This window comes from Chiloscyllium plagiosum, unplaced genomic scaffold (assembly GCF_037043375.1).
Source record: "Chiloscyllium plagiosum isolate Xiang-an unplaced genomic scaffold, Cpla_swu_hap1 HiC_scaffold_4, whole genome shotgun sequence".
Classification (NCBI taxonomy): Eukaryota; Metazoa; Chordata; class Chondrichthyes; order Orectolobiformes; family Hemiscylliidae; genus Chiloscyllium; species Chiloscyllium plagiosum.
Window position 1 is genome coordinate 32,523,945 of NW_028270142.1, and position 19,722 is coordinate 32,543,666.

Below are 19,722 nucleotides of genomic sequence, written 5' to 3' on the forward strand. Positions count from 1 at the left end.
TATGTCAATTTGTTGCTTGGCTCAGACGTGAGACAGCAGTAGCTCCCAGACATTGCTGAGAGAATTATGCAGGGTTTCATTTCTCAGTGTTATTCCTAGTGCCTTGCTGAATGCCGGTGGTCCATCCAATTTCAGTCCTTTGACTGTGACCATGATCTGGAATGCCTGGAAGGGTGCTGGAAGCAGGTTCAGTAATCACTTCCAAATGGGAATTAAGTGAATACTTGCAGGCTTATGGGGAAAGGGGTATGAAATTGCAACTTATCCGATAGCACTTCAAATGCCAGCACATTTATTTTTATTCATTCACTCATGGGAAATGAGTGTCACTGGCTGGGCCAGCATTTATTACCAATCCCTAGTTGCCCATGATGATGGCGAGCTGCCTTTTCAACCACTGCGCTCCAGGTGCTGTAGGTAGAGCCACAATGCCATTAGGAAGGGGTTCCAGGATTTTGATCCAGTTACATTCATAGTAGTAAAATGGCCTCTTGGTGCACAGTTTCACACTACACTGCTTCCAATTTTCTGTTATTGCAGCTGGTGAGTAGAATCATCAAGGAAGCTCTGGTGTGTGTGCTTTCAGTGCACCCGCATGATTTAGAATTCGACTTTGAGGGAAGTTTCATGATAAATACTGTGGTTTTATTGGTTACATGCACATCATAATAATTCCACTTCACAACAGGAATGTTTTGTCCAGTCTTCTCATCGTTAAAACTAAAACAAACATCATATTCTCAAAAGTTGTGAATGTACAGGGAACAAACTCTTGGCCAAAAGGAACTGGCAGTAGAATAGAGCTGGTGACAGGAAACTCTGCCAGTCTAAAGATTTTTAAAAACAGTGTTTCCATGGCGATTCAATAGAGAGTAAATGTTTCTTCAACATGGCAGCAAGGGATGAAGTAAACTGCAATTTTTATGAGTGCCAGTAACTATTTGCTTAACAGTTTCACTCAGAGACGGATACATTTTTGGAATGAGTGTGTATATTTTTAAAACACGCTCCTTAAAACAGTATCTTTACAACATGAGATCTCAGGAAACAGTTGTGAGCAAAATGTGCGATTTATTGGAAAGCTCTTCCAATAAATGATGGACATTGCTCTAAGGATTAAATATACAGACAAAAGGTTGGAATACTTAAGGATGAAATCAATTTCTTACCCCAATACAAAGAAAATATTGTACAATTCATAGGAGCTTTATCAAGAACCAGATGCAATATTTAGAAATGGAAAACACTTGTAATACATATTAGACCCACGGTGCAGGACTCTGTCCAGGGGGCAATAGGAGATTAGGAGTGGTCATGAAAGGATTTAAAATATCCGCTCCAGTGCTGATCCTGCCAACATTTTTTCTTTTAAATTTAATACTTTAAAATGAAATAATTCAAAATTGGTTTGGCGAATTTTCAAGATTATCTAGAAATCCCTTTGATTCAACAGGAGCTAAATTGTTATATACTGGAAAAGAAGAAACTTGCAGGCCTATGGGGAAAGAGCCAAAGAAATCAGTTTGATTGTACAACTATTTTATAGAGCCAGCACCATGGGTAAATGGACTACTTCTCAGTTGTATAAGGACACAAGAAATAGGTGTGGCAGTCAGACAGATACAGCCCGTCAAAATTGCTCCCGTGCACAAAATGATCATAACCGATCTTCTGACTTAGCTGTCCCACCTGTACTTCGTCCCCTTGATTCCCTGAGAGATGAAGAATGTTCCAGCCCATGCCTGAATATATTCAATATTACAGCATCTACAACTCTCTAGAAGAGAGAATCTCAAAATTCACAAACCATTAAGTGAAGAGAATTCTCCTCACACCTGTATTAAATGTTTAACCTTTTATCCTGAGGCATGTTCTACATTCTCCAATAACCACAGTCTGTCGACTCTATCAAACCCCTTCATAATCACATACATTTGTTAGATATCTCTCAATTTCGTAAACTCAGCTCATTATCTGCCAATTCCACTCATGTCACTTCCCACAATAAATGCAGCTTCCACACCTGTGAGCTGTGCATTCCATATCCTAATTTTTTTTTTTACACAGAAACGCTCTCTCTCGTTGCTGTTGTTTCTTTTACCAATCACTTACAATAGGTGTCCTCTGGATTTTGATCCTTCCACCAAAATGAGTTCTTCCTATCTACACTGTCCAAATCCAAACCCCCTCATGATTTTGAATGCTTCAATGAAATCTCCTCTCAACATGCTCTTCTGTCAGAACAATCTCAGCTTCTCTAAGCCATCCATGTAACTAAAGGCTTTCACCTCTGGAATTCTTGTGATTCTTTTCTGAATCCTATCTAAAGCCTTCACATCCTTCTTAAAGTGTGGTGCCCCATATTGGACTGAATTCTACACTTGAGGCCAAGCCAACGTCTAATGGAAGATCATTACAAGTTTGTACAACATGGATGAAACTTTCCCACATTTTTCTGAAGAGTGAGGGCAGTGCATTAGGTGGTGACCAACGTCCATCTGTGTCAATCAGTTCACTTAGAAGCAAGCAAAGGGGAGTACCTGACTCTATCATAGGCCTCAACTCTGGCAGGTGGAGTACCTATCATTTTTCAGCCAGCTAATTTTCAGAAAATTGGGTGAGTTATCTCACTGGTGCAGGTGGGCTGCTGGTCTCCATCAAACACAATCACCAATTAATGGACCACTTAGGGGTTTTAATTGGTGGTGAGTCAAGAAACTCACACATTGATCATCTCGCTGATCTCTTCATTGCTGAGGAGGTGAAATGCATGATTTTCTCTCCAGTTTCTATTGGTCAATCCCAGGATTACATACGTCACTTTTACAACCGGCTCTGCCGTGTTTGCTAACCAAAACAGAAATTGCTAGAGAAACTCAGCAGGTCTGGCAGCAGCCGTAGAGAGAGTCAGTTAAAGTCTTGAGTCCAGTGACCCTTCTTCAGAACTGTCTCATTAACACCACCTGCTCTCACATCAAAAACTCAAGTTGTTAAACACAATTTTCCCTTAAGAAATTGTACGCATTTTTCAGAATTGACCATTTATGTCCAGGATTATTTTCATAGATATTCTGACAGTGACAATGCTGGGGTGATTACTACTTACTGCAAAGATTGCAGCACCCTGGCCTTTTCATCTTCTTCCAGTTGGTCTTCCTATTCCAGCTGCAGTAGCAATGCTTCAGTGCAGCAATCCATAGACAGGAGCAGCATAAAGCCCCCACAGCTTTTACAACAGCAGGTAGTGTTTGAAGGTCTCAAAAGGTTTTTGGTGCATTGTTGAGTGAGGGTTAGTCAGGTCAATGGGGTTGGGGGAAGGGGTAGCGGTAGGTGGGGAAATGGGAGGGGTTACAGCAGTGGGCAGTTAGATTAGTAGGGATTGGAGCCAGTAGGAAATTAAGCGTCAGAGATGGTGAGCAATTGAGTCAATGGTGAGTGTGGGGCAAGTTTGATTCAGATGGTGTGTTCATGTTTGGAGGTCAGTGAGTGAGTTACACTGCTAATCATTATACCAGAGATTAAGCAGTCTAACAATTCAGGAGCAGGTGTCTCCAGTAAGTAACATGTATGCAACCCCAGTCTCCATACTGATTGGGAGACTACCTCTCACTGCTGCTTCTTCTCAAATTGGTTCAGGTCACCTTTCATTGCTCCATGCTCATTATAAGACAACACTCATCATAGGAAACCTTGACTGTACTGCTTCCAAGGAAAATATATCCTTCATTACATATGGAATCTGAAACAATGGACAGTGCTATAGGTGTGACCTCATGAAAGTCTTGCAAAATTTTCGCAAGATTTCTTTGTTATTCTATTCCAAAGCTATGTTTTTCCTAATTCACTGAGGAACCAGCATATTAAATTTGTAGTCCCTGTACAAGTATATACAACTATCTCTGAACATGAACATTTAAGTGTTTCATAACTTTTAAAATCTTCTGCTGTTTTATTCTCAATGCTTAAATCAATAATCTCATACTTTCCCCTTGTCTGCCACCTGTTTTTCCTACTCAATTAACCTGATAATAGCTCTCTGGGCATTCCTGTGTGCTCCTCAGTGAACATTCTCACCTAGTTTTGTATTGTCAGTCAACTTCAACTCATTACCCTAGAACTCATTACTTATGTCATTAAAATTTCCAAAATCTGCCTCCCAGTCTGCTCCTCTGTGTCTCTGTTGTTATTGGGAGGCCTGTAGAAAGCTCCCAATTAAGTGACCGCTCCTTTCCTGTCTCTGACTTTCACCTATACTGACTGTGGACAAACTCTCCTCGACGATCTCCATTTCTGCAGCTGTGATCCTATCCCTGATTAGCAATGCCACTCCTCCACCTCTTTTACCTCCCCCACCATTCCTTTTGAAATATCTAAACCCTGGAACATCCAACCCCCTTCTTCCCCCTGTTTCTACTGTATAAAATTCATCACTTTTCAATCCTGTACAGTTCCAAATATGAATCACACTAGAACATAGAACACTATAGTGCAGAACAGGCCCTTCGTCCCTCGTTGTCGCGCTGACCTGTGATCTATTCTCAGTTCGTCCCCTTACATTATCCCATCATCATACTGGACTTGAAACGTAAACTCTGTTGCTCTCTCCAAAGAAGCAGTCAGACCTACTGAGTTTTTCCAGCGCTTTCTGTTTTTACAATAGGAAGAGACCATTCCGCCCATTTCTTTTAATGTACTGTGTACAAGTACATGGTCATAACTCCACCTAATCAATTAGAATTATTACCTCTTTCAATGTAATCAATTGAAGATAGTCTAATTGCATCACACAATAAAAAAAATCATGATTGTTCTTGTTTTGGATTCCAAAATATTTGTACAATAGGAATCCTAGATAATTAAAGTACAGAAAACATTCAAAAGTTATTAAAAGTGGATATAAGTTACATTTGATTTACAATGAAAGCAAACTGTAATACTTAATGCCTGAGGAACACAAACAAACACATGCTTCAAAACCTCAATAAGAGAACTCTCACTGAAAATTAATATCTGTGGAATTTGAAGATCAAATTGGCTCAATAGTATTTGTATTGTATCCATCACAGGAGCATGTAAACTAAACGATCATTCCATCTTCAAGTGATGCATTTTAAGAGGAAAAGGGCCAACTAAACATTCTGAATAGGTAGATGCTATAGATTACTTTAAAATAGCTGTGAACAGTACCCGTTTGTGATATAAATATACCTTTCTTGGTGAAATTAGGGAGACTTGGGTGCAGCTTTAACACATAATACACTGGCACATCAGTGCTCTTTATCCATTGCTTTTAAGACAGTAATAGCTACGCAGACAGGATTGGGGTGACACATTTCTGTCTGGCACAGGGAGGACAAAGTGACTACAACAGGTGACATGAAATATTGTGGAAGGTTCTGATGCATTAGTGTGGCTGGGGAAGAACGATATCCACTATTGTTTGTGATTATGGATCACACCCTGCCCTAATAACAAGATTTAGTTAATCAATAATTTTCATGCTGAATAGACAGCCCTTTCCTAGAAAATCGACAAGCATGCACTGATAGCATAGCAACTGGTTATTAATCTTTACCCTACCAGTCTATCTGCCAACTATTGTAAAAGCACAGTAAGATAGATTTAGCAGTTTAAAATACCCAGGTATTTCGGAACAGGCACAGGGACTATCCCAACAGCCTGACTGAGTTTATGATAATCACAAAGAGACTTCATATTAAGCAATTTCACAAATCAGTCAGACCTGGATTACTATTTACCTCTCAATGTTATCAATTAAAGGCTAATAAATCAGACATTTCTTTCAGATGTCAATCGCTAAAGTGCTTTACTTGGAAATGCAGCATCTGCGTTTCACCAAAGGCTTTTTTCATCACAAGCTATGATACTAAGAAAAGATAAGCAGAATAATCCTTGCTGATCAAAAAAAAATCTGCATTATACCAATTAAAGTCCCCGCCAGGAGCCAAATGGAACAGCACTCAGACTGCACTGCTGTTTATCTCGCCTGAACACAAGGAAGGAGAATGGGTGAGAGCTTTCTTTCATTTTCAACTGACAACTTTTATCTTATTCCACTGGATATAGGATCTCAGTAGTCTCTGGGACAGGGAACTTGCAAGTGTAGCTGCATTGTTTTTGTAAACATTCTTTCAAGAGCAATGTCGCCATCTAAACTAAAATGTAAACCTAGAACCAAACGGAAAACACTTACTGACCCTCAAGTGACCACTGCCTTTATGTAACATAAACAAGCTTACTGCTCATCCAAATGGGATTTGTAATCTATCTTCTCTGTCAGATGTGTCAACAGTCCAAATGCCTCGAATGAAACCTCAAGTGAATAAATATGAACTAGTACTTGAAATTCTATTTTAAGTTATCAAAAAAATACTTCTCACACAAAATGGGAAGCTTTGTGTTTCAATCTCTGGTCTATTTCCTGTGAAAGATCTTCGTTCAGCTAGCTGTGAGCATACAATAGCTGGCCTCAGCCTAGAACATCAACCTCATCTTCTTCTACTAATTGATTTGCAGTCACTCCAGAGAGAAATATGTATAGTGAGAAATATTTGATTAACCTCACCCTAGTTCCAAACTTCCAGCTCAGCACTGTCCCCATGACTTGTCCTACCTGCCTATCTTCTTTTCCACCTATCCACTCCACCCTCCTCCCTGACCTATCACCTGCACCCCCTCCCCCACTCACCTATTGTACTCTATGCTACTTTCTCCCCACCCCCACCCTCCTCTAGCTTATCTCTCCACGCTTCAGGCTCTCTGCCTTTATTCCTGATGAAGGGCTTTTGCCCGAAACATCGATTTTGCTGCTCCTCGGATGCTGCCTGAATTGCTGTGCTCTTCCAGCACCACTAATCCAAAATTACCTCATTCATTGACCAGCCTCCTGATGTTAAATATTCACGCTAGTATTCAAAAGTATTGAAGGTGACCTACACCTGAGAAGCTGCTCCCAGCAAGGAACGAGTGCCTTTGAAACTGTAGGCAACAGAGAAATGTTTCTCCTTTTCTATGTAGCCCATCTACCCACTATGTGAATACCATTAGATTCTGTATTATGGACAAATCTAATAGCTGAATTGCTTTCCATCATCCAATTCATGCACTGTCAGATAATTAAAAGATCTTCCCCAGGTGACCTGCTGAAGTTGCCACTACTCGAAAAAATGGTCTTGGTCAATTGCAGGTCACAGTGAAGTAAGCTACCCTGTTCTACCATCACTTGGGGCAGAAAGACATGGCAAAAAAATGAGTCCATTCACCCTTAAATAATCTGCCGAGTGTCTACAGTGCTGTGATCAGCTCCATGAGAGAAATTAGTAGCATTCAAAAATGACGAATAAAGTCATGATTTTGAGGTGCCGGTGTTGGACAGGGTGTACAAAGTTAAAAATCACACAACACCAGATTATAGTCCCACCGGTTTACTTGGAAGCACTAGCTTTTGGAGTGCTGTTCCTTCATTAAGTAGTTGTGGAGTATAAGAGTATATCTTATACTCCACAACCACCTGATGAAGAAGCAGTGCTCCGAAAGCTTCCAATTAAACCCGTTGGACTATAACCTGGTGTTATAAAACTAATAAAGTACCATGGTGGTGGGATTTAGTGGTTAGACTATGAGAACAGGTTGGAAAGAATTGGTCCATACTCCCTTGTGCATGTGACACTGAAAAAACAGATGCTGAAAAGGTTTTGATACACTAGATCCATGAAACTGTTTCCTCTGTTGGGAAAATCAAGAATGAAGGAACATAATCTATTAATAGGTGTTTCAGGGAAATTGCTCTCATACAATGAGATGTGGAACCTGCAATTCTCACCTAAATGTTGTTAATTGTATCAAAACATTAGGAGGGGTAAAGCAGATAAATAGAGTTGAGACACAAATCAACCATAATCTAACTGGTTAGCAGGGCACTTTTGAAGTGGTGAATGGTCCCCACTCCTAAATTTAACATCAAAAGAATATCTTGCTTTAAGGAGTTTAGGCAAATATTCAAGTGTTAAAGAAAGTTGTGCATCATATGTGACAATTAACTAAGCAGCAAAATAACATAGCTCCTCCTTTGTAATGTTCATGAAGTACAAGAATGACAGTGGGCTGATGCTAGAAAAAAATTAATAATTTGAAAGCCGTCTCATTGCAAGCAGTCTAAAAAGCAACAGCCACCTGTCCTAAAAAGATATTGAGGTGGATTGACCAAAAACATGGTCAAAAGAAATGGCTTTTAAGGAGAATCATAATGGTGGGAAAGAAATGCAGAAGCAAAGGGTTTCCATAATATGGGAGCCTAGGAATCTGAAGACATGATCACAAATGATGAGTACGAAAGCTGGGCATGAAAGAAAGAATTTAAGGGGATGTTTTTAGGTAAATGTGACGGAGGAGGAAAGCAGCTTAGTGACTCTGGTGTAAAGTGACAGCAACAGGATCCAGATTGAAATGCCCTACACAGCAGAATAGATTAAAAATACTTACCACCTCAGCTCACACATGGATAATGATCACTTAAGATGCAGGGGGCTACCAGTATCTCAGTACCAATCAATGCATTTGAGAAAACAAGAGAAAAGAACATCCAATCATTATCCTACCCATAGCCCTACCCAATGAATCGTACTAAGTTTTAAAAATACAATTAAACAGTGGCATCGGTAGCCTAATCCTTGAAAAGGTTTTCACTTTGATTTTGACAAACCTGATGATTAAAATAAACATACTTACAATGTCAGTAAAAACTGTTGTTCAAATTACAACCAAATAAGTCAAACATGACCAACAGTCATTAATATAACACAATAAAGGGGAAATTAAAAGACAGTAACATGGAAATGAAATGACAGGTGGAACCAGGTAAATTTTAATAGCAGGCTGCATGGCCATTAACTATAAAATGCATTGAAACAACATGTGAATTTGGATAAGAAGTTAGATTTGAAGGAAAAGGGAGAGAGATGTAGAATTGAAAGGAACACATTGACCAAAAAGGAAAATATTATTTATGAAATATAAAAAGGAACAAATGTTATAAGATTTATTTTGTTTCAATGAAGATCATATCAATAATCTTCACTGTGACCTTCAAAAACTGATTTTGAAGGAACTTCAATAGGATGAGCCAGCTCTGTCAGTACAAACCACTCCTTACAGCATTCCAACAGAGATTGTACAGCATGATCATTGTGAGTAATGGAAATGTGATGCAACAATCATATTAGAGTTTATGACTTGGAGGTGCCAGCGTTGCACTGGTGTGTACAAAGTTAAAAACACACAACACCAGGTTATATTCCAACAGGTTTATTTGGAAGGACTAACTTTTGTAGTGCTGCTCCTTCATCAGGTGGTTATGGAGTACTTGTGGAAGCTAGTGCTTCCAAATAAACCTGTTGGACGATAACCTGGTGTTGTGTGATTTTTAACATTAAGAGTTTATAATATCCACTCAGTTAAGTAAGGCATTATGATGCAGAGAATTAATACAAATTGTGATTGCTTCAAAGCATTTTAGCAAAATTAAAACAAAGTTAGATATTTATCTAAGCTCCATATTACTTGAAAATCCTATTTAAATCTTCGTTATTTGTATCTCCCCATTTCCTTCCCACCTCCACCTATGAATAGATAATGTATTAACTTGACTAAATATCTGGTTGAGTAAGCTTTATTTCACAGAGTCAGAGCAAGGAAAAAACCCTCCAGCTGCCCATATGGATTTTTTCAACATAAATTAAAATACTCTCGTGACTTTTATTAAAACCTTCAGTAGTCAGCCCACTATTTAATAATATAAAGCAACAAAAGTTCCCCTCTCACAGCTTTGATGGAAATGAGTCCATACCAGCATGCAACCATAGGAGGAATTCTCATTCTGCCATCAATGTTTGTGATTTAACTAATGTGTAACACGTGTGGCCTCTGCACTGTGGTTCAATGACTTTGACATTCCAACAGAATAGTTTAAGAGGTGCAATAGTGAGGGCAAAAGTTGTCAGAATTGTTAAAAACCTTTAGCAAAGACCTCGAAACGTAGTCAACAGTCACATTCCAAAAAAGGATATCAATTATAGATAGTGACAATGTAAGCTTGCTGCTGGAACTGTCAGCTACTGGATGGACAGCTGTGAACATCCGCACATTTTCCTATTAACTCAAAGGTAAAGCTTTCTAAGCAGCAGAAAGAAGAACTTGGAAAGGTCATGCTTGCGGTTACAGAAACGGCCTATACTTAATTTAAACTATCCATACTCCACGGAGAGCTGACCCCTCACTTCTGTAGCTAACACAAATATATCCAATGTATTTTGCCATACAATGCAGTAAATATAAAAGGGCTGTTGTCTACCAGATTTCTAAGACAATAAAACAAAAAGACCTTGAACAAAATATGTTTTGAGAGTTCAACAAATGTATTTCTCTGATCAGAAAAGATAGACTAATTGGCATTTATGATCCCAAGGCAATTGACCAGTTAAAACCAAATGCAAGTTAAAGTATAGAGTCAGGCTGCTGTTCCATTATACGTTCCTCAGTGAAACAGTGGTCTAATCCAATGCTATTCATGCTACAAGTAGGCAAGCCATATCACTCTCTTTTCCTGATCCCCCTCACTCTTCCCAAAGGTACTAACACTTTTATCAGCTATTTTTGAAAAGTGCTGGTTGTTTTCCAGTAGCTTACATAAAATACCTATTGTTCCCATGTGGGCTTTGACAGACGGAGAGTCTGTGTGAGAGACAGAATTACAGAGAGGGGAAAAAGGAGAGACATACTGTAAAAAAAAAAGGAGAGAGAGAGAAAGAGTGGGTAAGTACCTAACGAAAAGACAGACAGTGCTGTGGTGGGATGTAGAAAATCAAACGGTTATTTAAAAAATCAATCGATGAAAGCAAAGTTGAAGATCAGGTAGTAGTTTGTAAGGATAAAGAGTTTTCTGTGAAAGAGAGTGACAACAGTTGTATTGAAAGAAATAGTGAATAACGCCTGACCGAAAGAAAATATTTGTGATGTTAGCTAGCTTGAAGACTAGAAAAGAGAAAACAGAGTTAATGTTTTGAATCTGGTCTGACACTTCTTCAGAACTGTATTTCTCTGCACAGATGCTGCCAGACCTGCTGGGTTTCTCCAGTGCTCTCTGTGTTTGTTTCTGGTTTCTAGTATCCACTGTAGTTTGGTTTTATTATCCAGTTCAGGCCTGGGGCAACTTTGGAGGAATTTAAAGGTCTGGTTGATTCAGTGGCCAAAAAGAAAAGTGAGTGAATAACAGAATGGGAGATCTCAATCTGGAGTGATAAATAAGACCATGGCTGGATGACGATAGGCTCCAGTTTGGGTGCAGTTTTGCAGCTGAATAGCTTTCCAAGAATCATCATCTATGGTTAACTTGGAAAAAGTACTGAGTAAAATCTGGCATTTGTCATTTTTTACCAAAAGGAATTGATGCTTCAGGGATATAAGTGGTGAGAATATTTGGTGGAAAATATTATTTTTGAAGTAAGCTATTAATCAATGATATAAGTAATTAAACTCATGACTGACATACTTCTAAAAACTCTAATTTCCTTCAACAGTAATAAAGTAATCAATTGCCAAACCAATTTGTCAGCTACTGCTTTTTATAGAAAATACAATGCAAGTAAAGCTTTCCTTTTCAGAACATCAATTGTTTTTATTATTAAACACAATGCCAGAGAGATAGGATAGGATCTCGACACAAACTAACATTGTCAACACCAGAAAGAAGATACAGGAAGACAACACAAATTAACATCATGAGACGGGAAGGAAACACAAAGTGCAGCATTATGTTGTCTGTCAGTCATCAGGCAAAAAAAATACCAGCCAGTTACTCAGGCACATTACAACACAAACTCTCTCTCTCTCTGTTTGAATAATGGAGACATTGCACATGCAAGTATAGATCTGTATATGAAACCTGCACAACCCAACCATTCAGAATTCACAATGCATTTGTGAATAAGGGAATAATGCAATCAACATTCTCTGGTAGCAAGGCCGTATTTTTTGATTCAGTTATCCACTTACTTAAAGAATCGAATAATTTTCTTTAACAATTAGGCTCATCTTAAAAATGTACTTCTTCACTTGGAGAAATTTGCAAAGGGTTTGGTATGAGGTGAATAGGGCCACTATTTCTCTCCTGGAGAGATTCACCCTTTCATTTACACTGGTTTAAAACACAAGCACCCTTTGTAAAATGTTTGACAGAGGTCTCCTTTAGACATCAGCTGTCTGAACTGGTCAAGCTTTGTAGCCATTTATTTCTGTTGAACTAATAAAATGCTCTCTAGTTCGCAGTGCCCCTGGCTAAGAAACTTGACACTTTGAGGTTAAAGAACATGACCTCCACAAAGCATGGTATACAATCACAAGCAGTCCTTGTCTGTTGTTACTTACATGGACTAGCTGTTCTTGCGTGTCAAATTCTCTTGCGCATCCTTCCCAATGGCAGTTTGTCTCATAAACCACTTCCGGCTCTTGCTTGCTTTCATCTTTGTCCACCTCATCTTTGACCAATGTTATTCCTTCTGGCTGTTCCTGTGGCAAAATAAATTGTGAGTTGCACAGATTCAAAACTCCTGCTCATGTACATAAAACTGTTCATTCTTGTAAACTGTTCACACAGAGAAATCTGTGGTCTGCACTGTACCTAGCTGGCTTTCATAGAAATTCTTTCGAGTACTAATGGTTCACGACTCAGAGGTTACATTCTTGCCTGAGTCAAAAGGTTATAAAGTCATGGTCTCACTATCACAAAGAAGGAAGCCATTCAGCACTTTGAGTCCATGCTGGCTTTCTGTATATGCTGGTCTAAACTACCTTCACAAATTGGTGCACAAAATTCAAGCTAACAATTCGATGTAACACTGAGGGAACCCTGCATCAGCAGAGCCTGCATCTTTTAGATGAGATGTTAAACCAAAACCCTATCAGACCTTTCACATGGAGGTAGCATGATTCAATGAGTGGGTAGGAGAGCTCTCCCGAGCACTCTGGTCAATATTTACACTTTGAATCAATATTCATTATTAAGTAAATTATTTGGTCATTATCACACTGCTGTCTGTGGGACTTTGTGGCATGCAAAATGACTGATGCATTCCCTACATTATTCTAATATAACTTCATTAACTGTAAAGCACTTTGGGATGAAAGTGCAAATATAAATGCAAGTTCTTCCTTTTAAGGAGGAATTTATTGTACTTTTGATTGACATGGAATATTTAAATGTACACAGATGTGGCTTCCTTCCCACTATTTATTTCTGTATATGAAAATATGGGGTCTAGCCATGGGATTGGGGCTTCAACTGTTGCTTGAAAGAAACCATATAATTTTCATTGTTTTATTTTATTGCCACTGAAATCAGTTTCTATCATTGGGGCTAATCAAAAGCATCAGGATTTACTGTATAAAATAAACATAAAGAGCTGCAGGTACTGGAAATCTGAAACAAAAACAGAGAATGCTGGAGAAACACAGAAGATCTGGCAGCATCTGCTGAGAGAAAAACAAAGTTAACATTTGAGTCCATTGACTCTTTGTTCCGATGAAAGGGTACTGGACTCAAAACATTAATATTGCTTTTCTCTCCAAAGAGACCTGGTGTGTTCCTCCAGCCTTCTGTTTTAGGATCACATGCATACCTGTCGAGTGCTACCAATTTTGTTCAGAAATCCCTATTTCCAGAGCAAATTTTACCCTCTTGCCCACTATGTTGGATGTACCCACACTGCTTAAGACATTCTTTTTCCATTACACATTACACCTTGAAAAGTTTTGCAAAGAGGACAGTTTCAGTTTCATTGTACAAGTTCCTAAGATAGTAATTGAGAAACACAAACTATTGCAAGGTTATACTTGTTCAATTTCCTCAGTCATAACTGCCAATGAATAGACGTAAAACCAAAATCAAGAAAAATATTTAATGAGAGGTATCAGAGCTGTTGGGATAAAATGTTCCCAAAACTTTGGTTGACATGAAAAAATTGGTTAATGTGTGGCTGGATGTAATGGCTGATTCACATACATATCTTGGAAGCTTTTTCTTTAAAACTGAACAGGAAGATTGCAGAAGATGGTTTATAGACTCAGCCAGAATTCCTAAATGTGAACAAGTTAATCTAAAATAACGTATTTGAGGAGCAATTGTTATGATGCATCCATGAAAAATCTCCCAAGAATAGACTGAAGAAAAATCATTTTCAAAGGTTCCTCAAATAGGAAAAGTATAAATAATATTCATAAGCAACAACATTTGTTTTTAATGCTCCTAGGTAGTGTTAATTTTACATCATAGCTCACTGTACTACAGATACCAGTCTCAGGACAGAATCTGTAGAACATGATATACAATCTCCAGATCCAAGACATAGTACCAGCTGTGCCTTACACAGAGCCCTGTTTCTCAGCTGGTTCATTTAATGTTATATGAGAATAAATGAAAGCATTGGCTCTCTTACTGCATTAAACACATTTCACAATAGGATAACAAAATTCACAGCGGGTGTGACATACCTATAGGGCACTTCAAAATATAGCTTTTTCCCCAACCACATATATAATACACCAGATGTGAAGTCCATTGGCAGGGGTGGGAGCAAAAAATGAAGGGAAAATTTGCCAGAAAAGGCATGCACCAAGTAGCTTCCTACTCTTGGGAGGCAGATAAATGACCTGACTCCCAAAAGTATACTGAATTTTTCCCAATGGTTCTCATAGGAGAATTCCAGTAATAACATTGCTGTTGTGAAAGACAAAGTGGAAGCGGTGAATTAAAGATTTACATGAGTGATTGTTATTCTACTCTTTGACACTGCTGCACTGAAAATCCACATTGGATTTAACATAGATGTTTATGCAGTTTTAATATGGTAACACTACAACATGTATCCATGAAAGATACTTTTTGAAGTTACATAATTTTAAACACCATATTTAATCACCTTCATCTTAAAAGGAAAACAAACAAAAGAAGGGCAAAATTGTTTCTGTAATTGGTCCCTCAGCAGTCTTGTAAAAATGATATATATTACAGAATGAGTCTGCTATGAAGGGAAGAGTGAGGACTTATTAATTGAATCCACAGTCATACCTGTTCATTTCCAGCACCTGGGCTCGGCAATTCTTCATCAGGTTTAATCCTTGAGCGTTTATTTTGCATTGGGTCACCTGTGCTACTCACTGCAGACTCACTAGTAGGTTTACTCTAACATAGAAAAGACATATTTTAAAGGAAAATTTAATTAAAAAAACAACCTGCTCATTATGACCACTATGTATTAGTGACATCAATTATTATTGATTAAAATGGTAACAGAATCTAGTGCTGGAGCCAGTACATTGCATAATCAGAACATAGCAATAGCCTAGCAATCAAAATCTTTCCTTTACAACTGTTCAGTTGTCCTTTTAACTGTGGTTATTATTATTGTTCTTATGATTTCTTACCTGTGCAGATTCAGATGGACAAGAGGTGATCTGTGCAGAGGTCAATACAGTGGATAAGCCAGAGATATGACGCTGAGGAGCAAATGTTGGAGCAGGATGGATAAGAGGAGGACTGTGGCCAAAGGCAGAGCCCAGAGTTTGTTGACGGCTCATTATCTGGTGGTGCATTTGTTGGATGGCAACTGGTGTGGCAGGGTATGGAAAGCTGAGAGCAGGACTAAGTAGACAGAAGATACAGAAAAGATTCATTCAGAGAACATGAAGGATGAATAAAGACTACATACTAAAATTTAGATTAGATTACTTACAGTGTGGAAACAGGCCCTTTGGCCCAACAAGTCTACACCGACCCTCCGAAGAGCAACCGACCCAGACCCATTCCCCTACACCTAACACTATGAGCAATTTAGCGAATTCACCTAACCTGCACATTTTTTTTTGGACTGTGGGAGGAAACCGGAGCACCCGGAGGAAACCCACGCAGACACGGGGAGAATGTGCAAACTCCACACAGACAGTTGCCTGAGGCGGGAATTGAACCCGGTCTCTGGCGCAGTACGAACCACTGTGCCACCGTGCTGCTCCTTGCTCTTCACTAAATATATTTTGAAGAATTAAAATACACATTGAAGAGAATCGCAGCTTGAAAGGATTTTCACTCTAAAATCTTAACAGAGTTCTCCAGTTTCACATTTGGAAAGCTATACATTGCTAAGTGGCACTGCATGAAATAACTTACTGTGAATGATTCAGTTTTTTCATGTACAGAAAAGCATAGATTAATTTAAATTAAGCAACTGAAAAAATAGCAAAGTGGGAATCTAATATTGAATATGGATCACATAATTTGAATTGAATAATGTGGAATTAAGTGGAGCCAATGGTAAAATTTACAAATTTCAAGTTAGCTGTCCTCATAAAATTGAGAAATATACCAGATCATGCAAAAAATTCCAAAAGTCGTGCAGAATATTTCCAACTACAGGGAAGAACAGTTAAAACACTCATTTGCTGTTTTTATCCCTCCATTATTGCCTGACTCCAGCGACAGCAGCGAGATGTCAAGGGTCATACTTCTGTGAAGAAATGAGGGAGCCTTGCACTACTGGAAGTGCCATCTTTTGGATGTGTCATTAAACTTTTGATCCTCTGCCCTCTCAGGTGAACACAACAGATCCCATGGCACTTTTCAAAGAGAAGGGGTGTCATACCCAGCCCCTACTAATCTCTCAACAGAAAAGCACAGTATAAGGATGTGTTCTTTACGTATAATCACTTGATGTATTTATTTTGTTTCTTCTACAAAATGCTGAAAGCTGTATCTTCTCCTACACACTTACACACACATACAGGTGAACTTCAAATCAGTTTCATTAGAGGGAATTGTGATGTTTACTTGACATAAATATGGTTAAAATGTTAAATAATCTCAAAAAGAACAAATTTTCCCCCAAAGTACCCCACCCCTTTCAAGTTTTGCACTTTCTTTCATAAATATATTCACTCATTGCTGCGGTTCAATACTCATTGGCCACTATCCTTATGTGAATTGTGGGAACAGGGATGAAAGAGAATCACAATCAAGTTGGATCTTGTCCCTGCATAGCCACACACACGCACATACTCACTTTCACTCACCAGCACTAAACAGTGGGGCTACTCCCCTTGGTAAAGGGCATAGATAATGACTATGGCACTTCAGCCATCATCCCAGCTGATATCAGAGAAAACACATCACAGGATGCCAGTCGAACATTTTACCCTACTGATTTGTACAGACCAGCATTTCACTTAGACAACCTCATTCAGAAACTGAGACAAGGATCATAACTTGCAACTTTCAACTCACTACATGGATTTTGACTCCAAGTAATTGGTCTTCCAGACTACTTCTGGGGCAGAAGAGTGCAAAACAATACCTGGCCCAGATTGCTTGCATTTGATAAAAACAGTCGTAAATGAACCATTATAGCTGAGATAGATCAACAATCAAAAGTCTGCAACTTCTGTTGAGAATAAGCTACCCAATGTTTGGAGGCAGCGGTGACCAAATATTGAAGGATCTATTTTTGAATTAGATTGTAGAATTTTTTTGGTGGGAAAATGCAAAGGAATGTTTGAACCCATGATCTGCTAATCAAAACAGAGGCTTTTTAAAAGTCTTTCCATGTTGAATGGTGAGTCGGGGAAACTATCGCATTCCCATAATTCTTGTAGGCAGAAATGTTACACCCTGTTCTGGTTTGCAGTGTTTCCTTCTCACTGATTAAAATCAAGATTCTTCCTTTTCTTTTTACAAAAAGCAACAGCTGGGTTCAAGAGGGTTCAGCAAAAAGGAAGAGAAAGATAAAGAAGACCGTGTTAGGGAACTGGAGCTGGAGTTGGTTGAACTTCGGATCATTCGGGAGGAAGAGGGGGTTATTGACAGGACTTACAGAGAGGTAGTCAGTCCCCAGATAAAAGAAAAAGACAGATGGGTGACAGTTGGGGAACAGAAAGGGAACCGGCAGGCAGTGCAAGGATCCCCTGTGGCCATTCCCCTCAACAATAAGTATACCGTTTTGGATACTGTTGGGGGGGGATGACTTACCAGGGGTAAGCAGTGAGGCACCTGCTGCTCAGAAGGGAAGGAGGAAGAGGAGCAGAGCAGTAGTCATTGGGGACTCGATAGTTAGGGGGACAGATAGGAGGTTCTGTGGGGACGAGAGAGACTGGGTGTGTTGCCTCCCAGGTGCCAGGGTCCGTGATGTCTCTGATCGTATTTTTGGGATCCTTCAGAGGGAGGGAGAGCAGCCCCAAGTTGTGGTCCAATTGGCACCAACGACATAGGTCGGAAGAGAGATGGCGACTTAAGGCAGAAATTCAGGGAGCTAGGATGGAAGCTTAGAGCTAGGGCAAACAGAGTTGTTTTCTCAGGTTTGTTGCCCTTGCCACATGCTAGTGAGGTAAGGAATAGGGAGAGAAAGGAGTTGAACACGTGGCTACAGGGATGGTGCAGGAGGGAGGGTTTCGGGTTTTTGGATAATTGGAGCTCTTTCTGGGGTAGGTGGGACCTCTACAAGCAGGATGGTCTTCATCTAAACCAGAGGGGTATCAATATCCTGGGTGGGAAATTCGCTAAAGCTATTAAGGTGGATTTAAACTAATACAGCAGAGGGATGGGAACCAAAATTGTAGGACAGGTACAGAAGAGGATGAGAGTAGAGAGTTCCCAAATCAAGTATCTGACACTGGCAAACGAGAACCTGGTTTGAAGTGTGTGTACTTCAATGCAAGGAGCATCCGAAATAAAGTGGGTGAACTGGCAGCGTGGGTTGGTACCTGGGACTTCGATGTTGTGGCCATTACGGAGACATGGATAGAGCAGGGACAGGAATGGCTGTTGCAAGTTCCGGGATTCAGATGTTTCAGTAAGAACAGAGAAGATGGTAAAAGAGGGGGAGGTGTGGCATTGTTGATCAGGGACAATATTACAGTTGTAAAAAGGACGTTTGGGGACTCGTTAACTGAGGTAGTATGGGCTGAAGTTAGAAACAGGAAAGGAGAAGTCACCATGCTGGGAGTTTTCTATCGGCCTCCAAATAGTCCCAGAGATGTATAGGAAAGGATAGCAAAGATGATTCTCGACAAGAGTGAGAGAGGCAGGGTAGTTGTCATGGGAGACTTCAACTATCCAAATATTGACTGGGATCACTACAGTACGAGTACTATAGATGGGTCAGTTTTTGTCCAGTGTGTGCAGGAGGGCTTCCTGACACAGTATGTAGACAGGCCTACAAGGGGCGAAGCCACCTTAGATTTAGTACTGGGTAACTGGCCTGGCCAGGTGTTAGATTTGGAAGTAGGTGAGCACTTTGGAGACAGCGATCACAATTCTGTCATGTTTACTTTAGTGATGGAAAGGGATAGGTGTACTCCACCGAGCAAGAGTTACAGCTGGGGGAAGGGAAATTATGATGCCATTAGGAAAGATGTAGGAAGCGTAGAATGGGGAAGGAAACTGCAGATGATGAGCACATTAAAAATGTGGACCTCATTCAAGGAAAAGCTCCTGTGTGTCCTAGATAAGTATGTACCTGTCAGGCAGGGAGGAAGATATAGAACGCGTGAGCCGTGGTTTACTAGGGAAGTGGAATCCCTGGTCAAGAAGAAGAAGAAGGCTTATGTTAGGACAAAATGTGAAAACTCAGTTAGGGCGCTTGAGGGTTACAAGGAAGTCAGGAAAGA

The 19,722-nt window shown here is 39.6% G+C and overlaps 1 protein-coding gene across 3 annotated transcripts in view; it reads right to left on the minus strand.

Moving 5' to 3' along the window:
- The window catches only part of LOC122549307 (transcription activator GLI3), a 382,007-nt gene that overhangs the window by 39,703 nt on the left and 322,582 nt on the right, over window positions 1-19,722 (minus strand). For all 3 annotated transcript variants that reach the window (XM_043688905.2, XM_043688906.2, XM_087986080.1), the window contains 3 exons: window positions 15,496-15,712; window positions 15,140-15,253; window positions 12,442-12,582 (listed from right to left, as the gene is read on the minus strand). In XM_043688905.2, coding sequence (XP_043544840.2) covers window positions 12,442-12,582; window positions 15,140-15,253; window positions 15,496-15,712 — 472 coding nt within the window. The remainder of the gene's footprint in view (window positions 1-12,441; window positions 12,583-15,139; window positions 15,254-15,495; window positions 15,713-19,722) is intronic.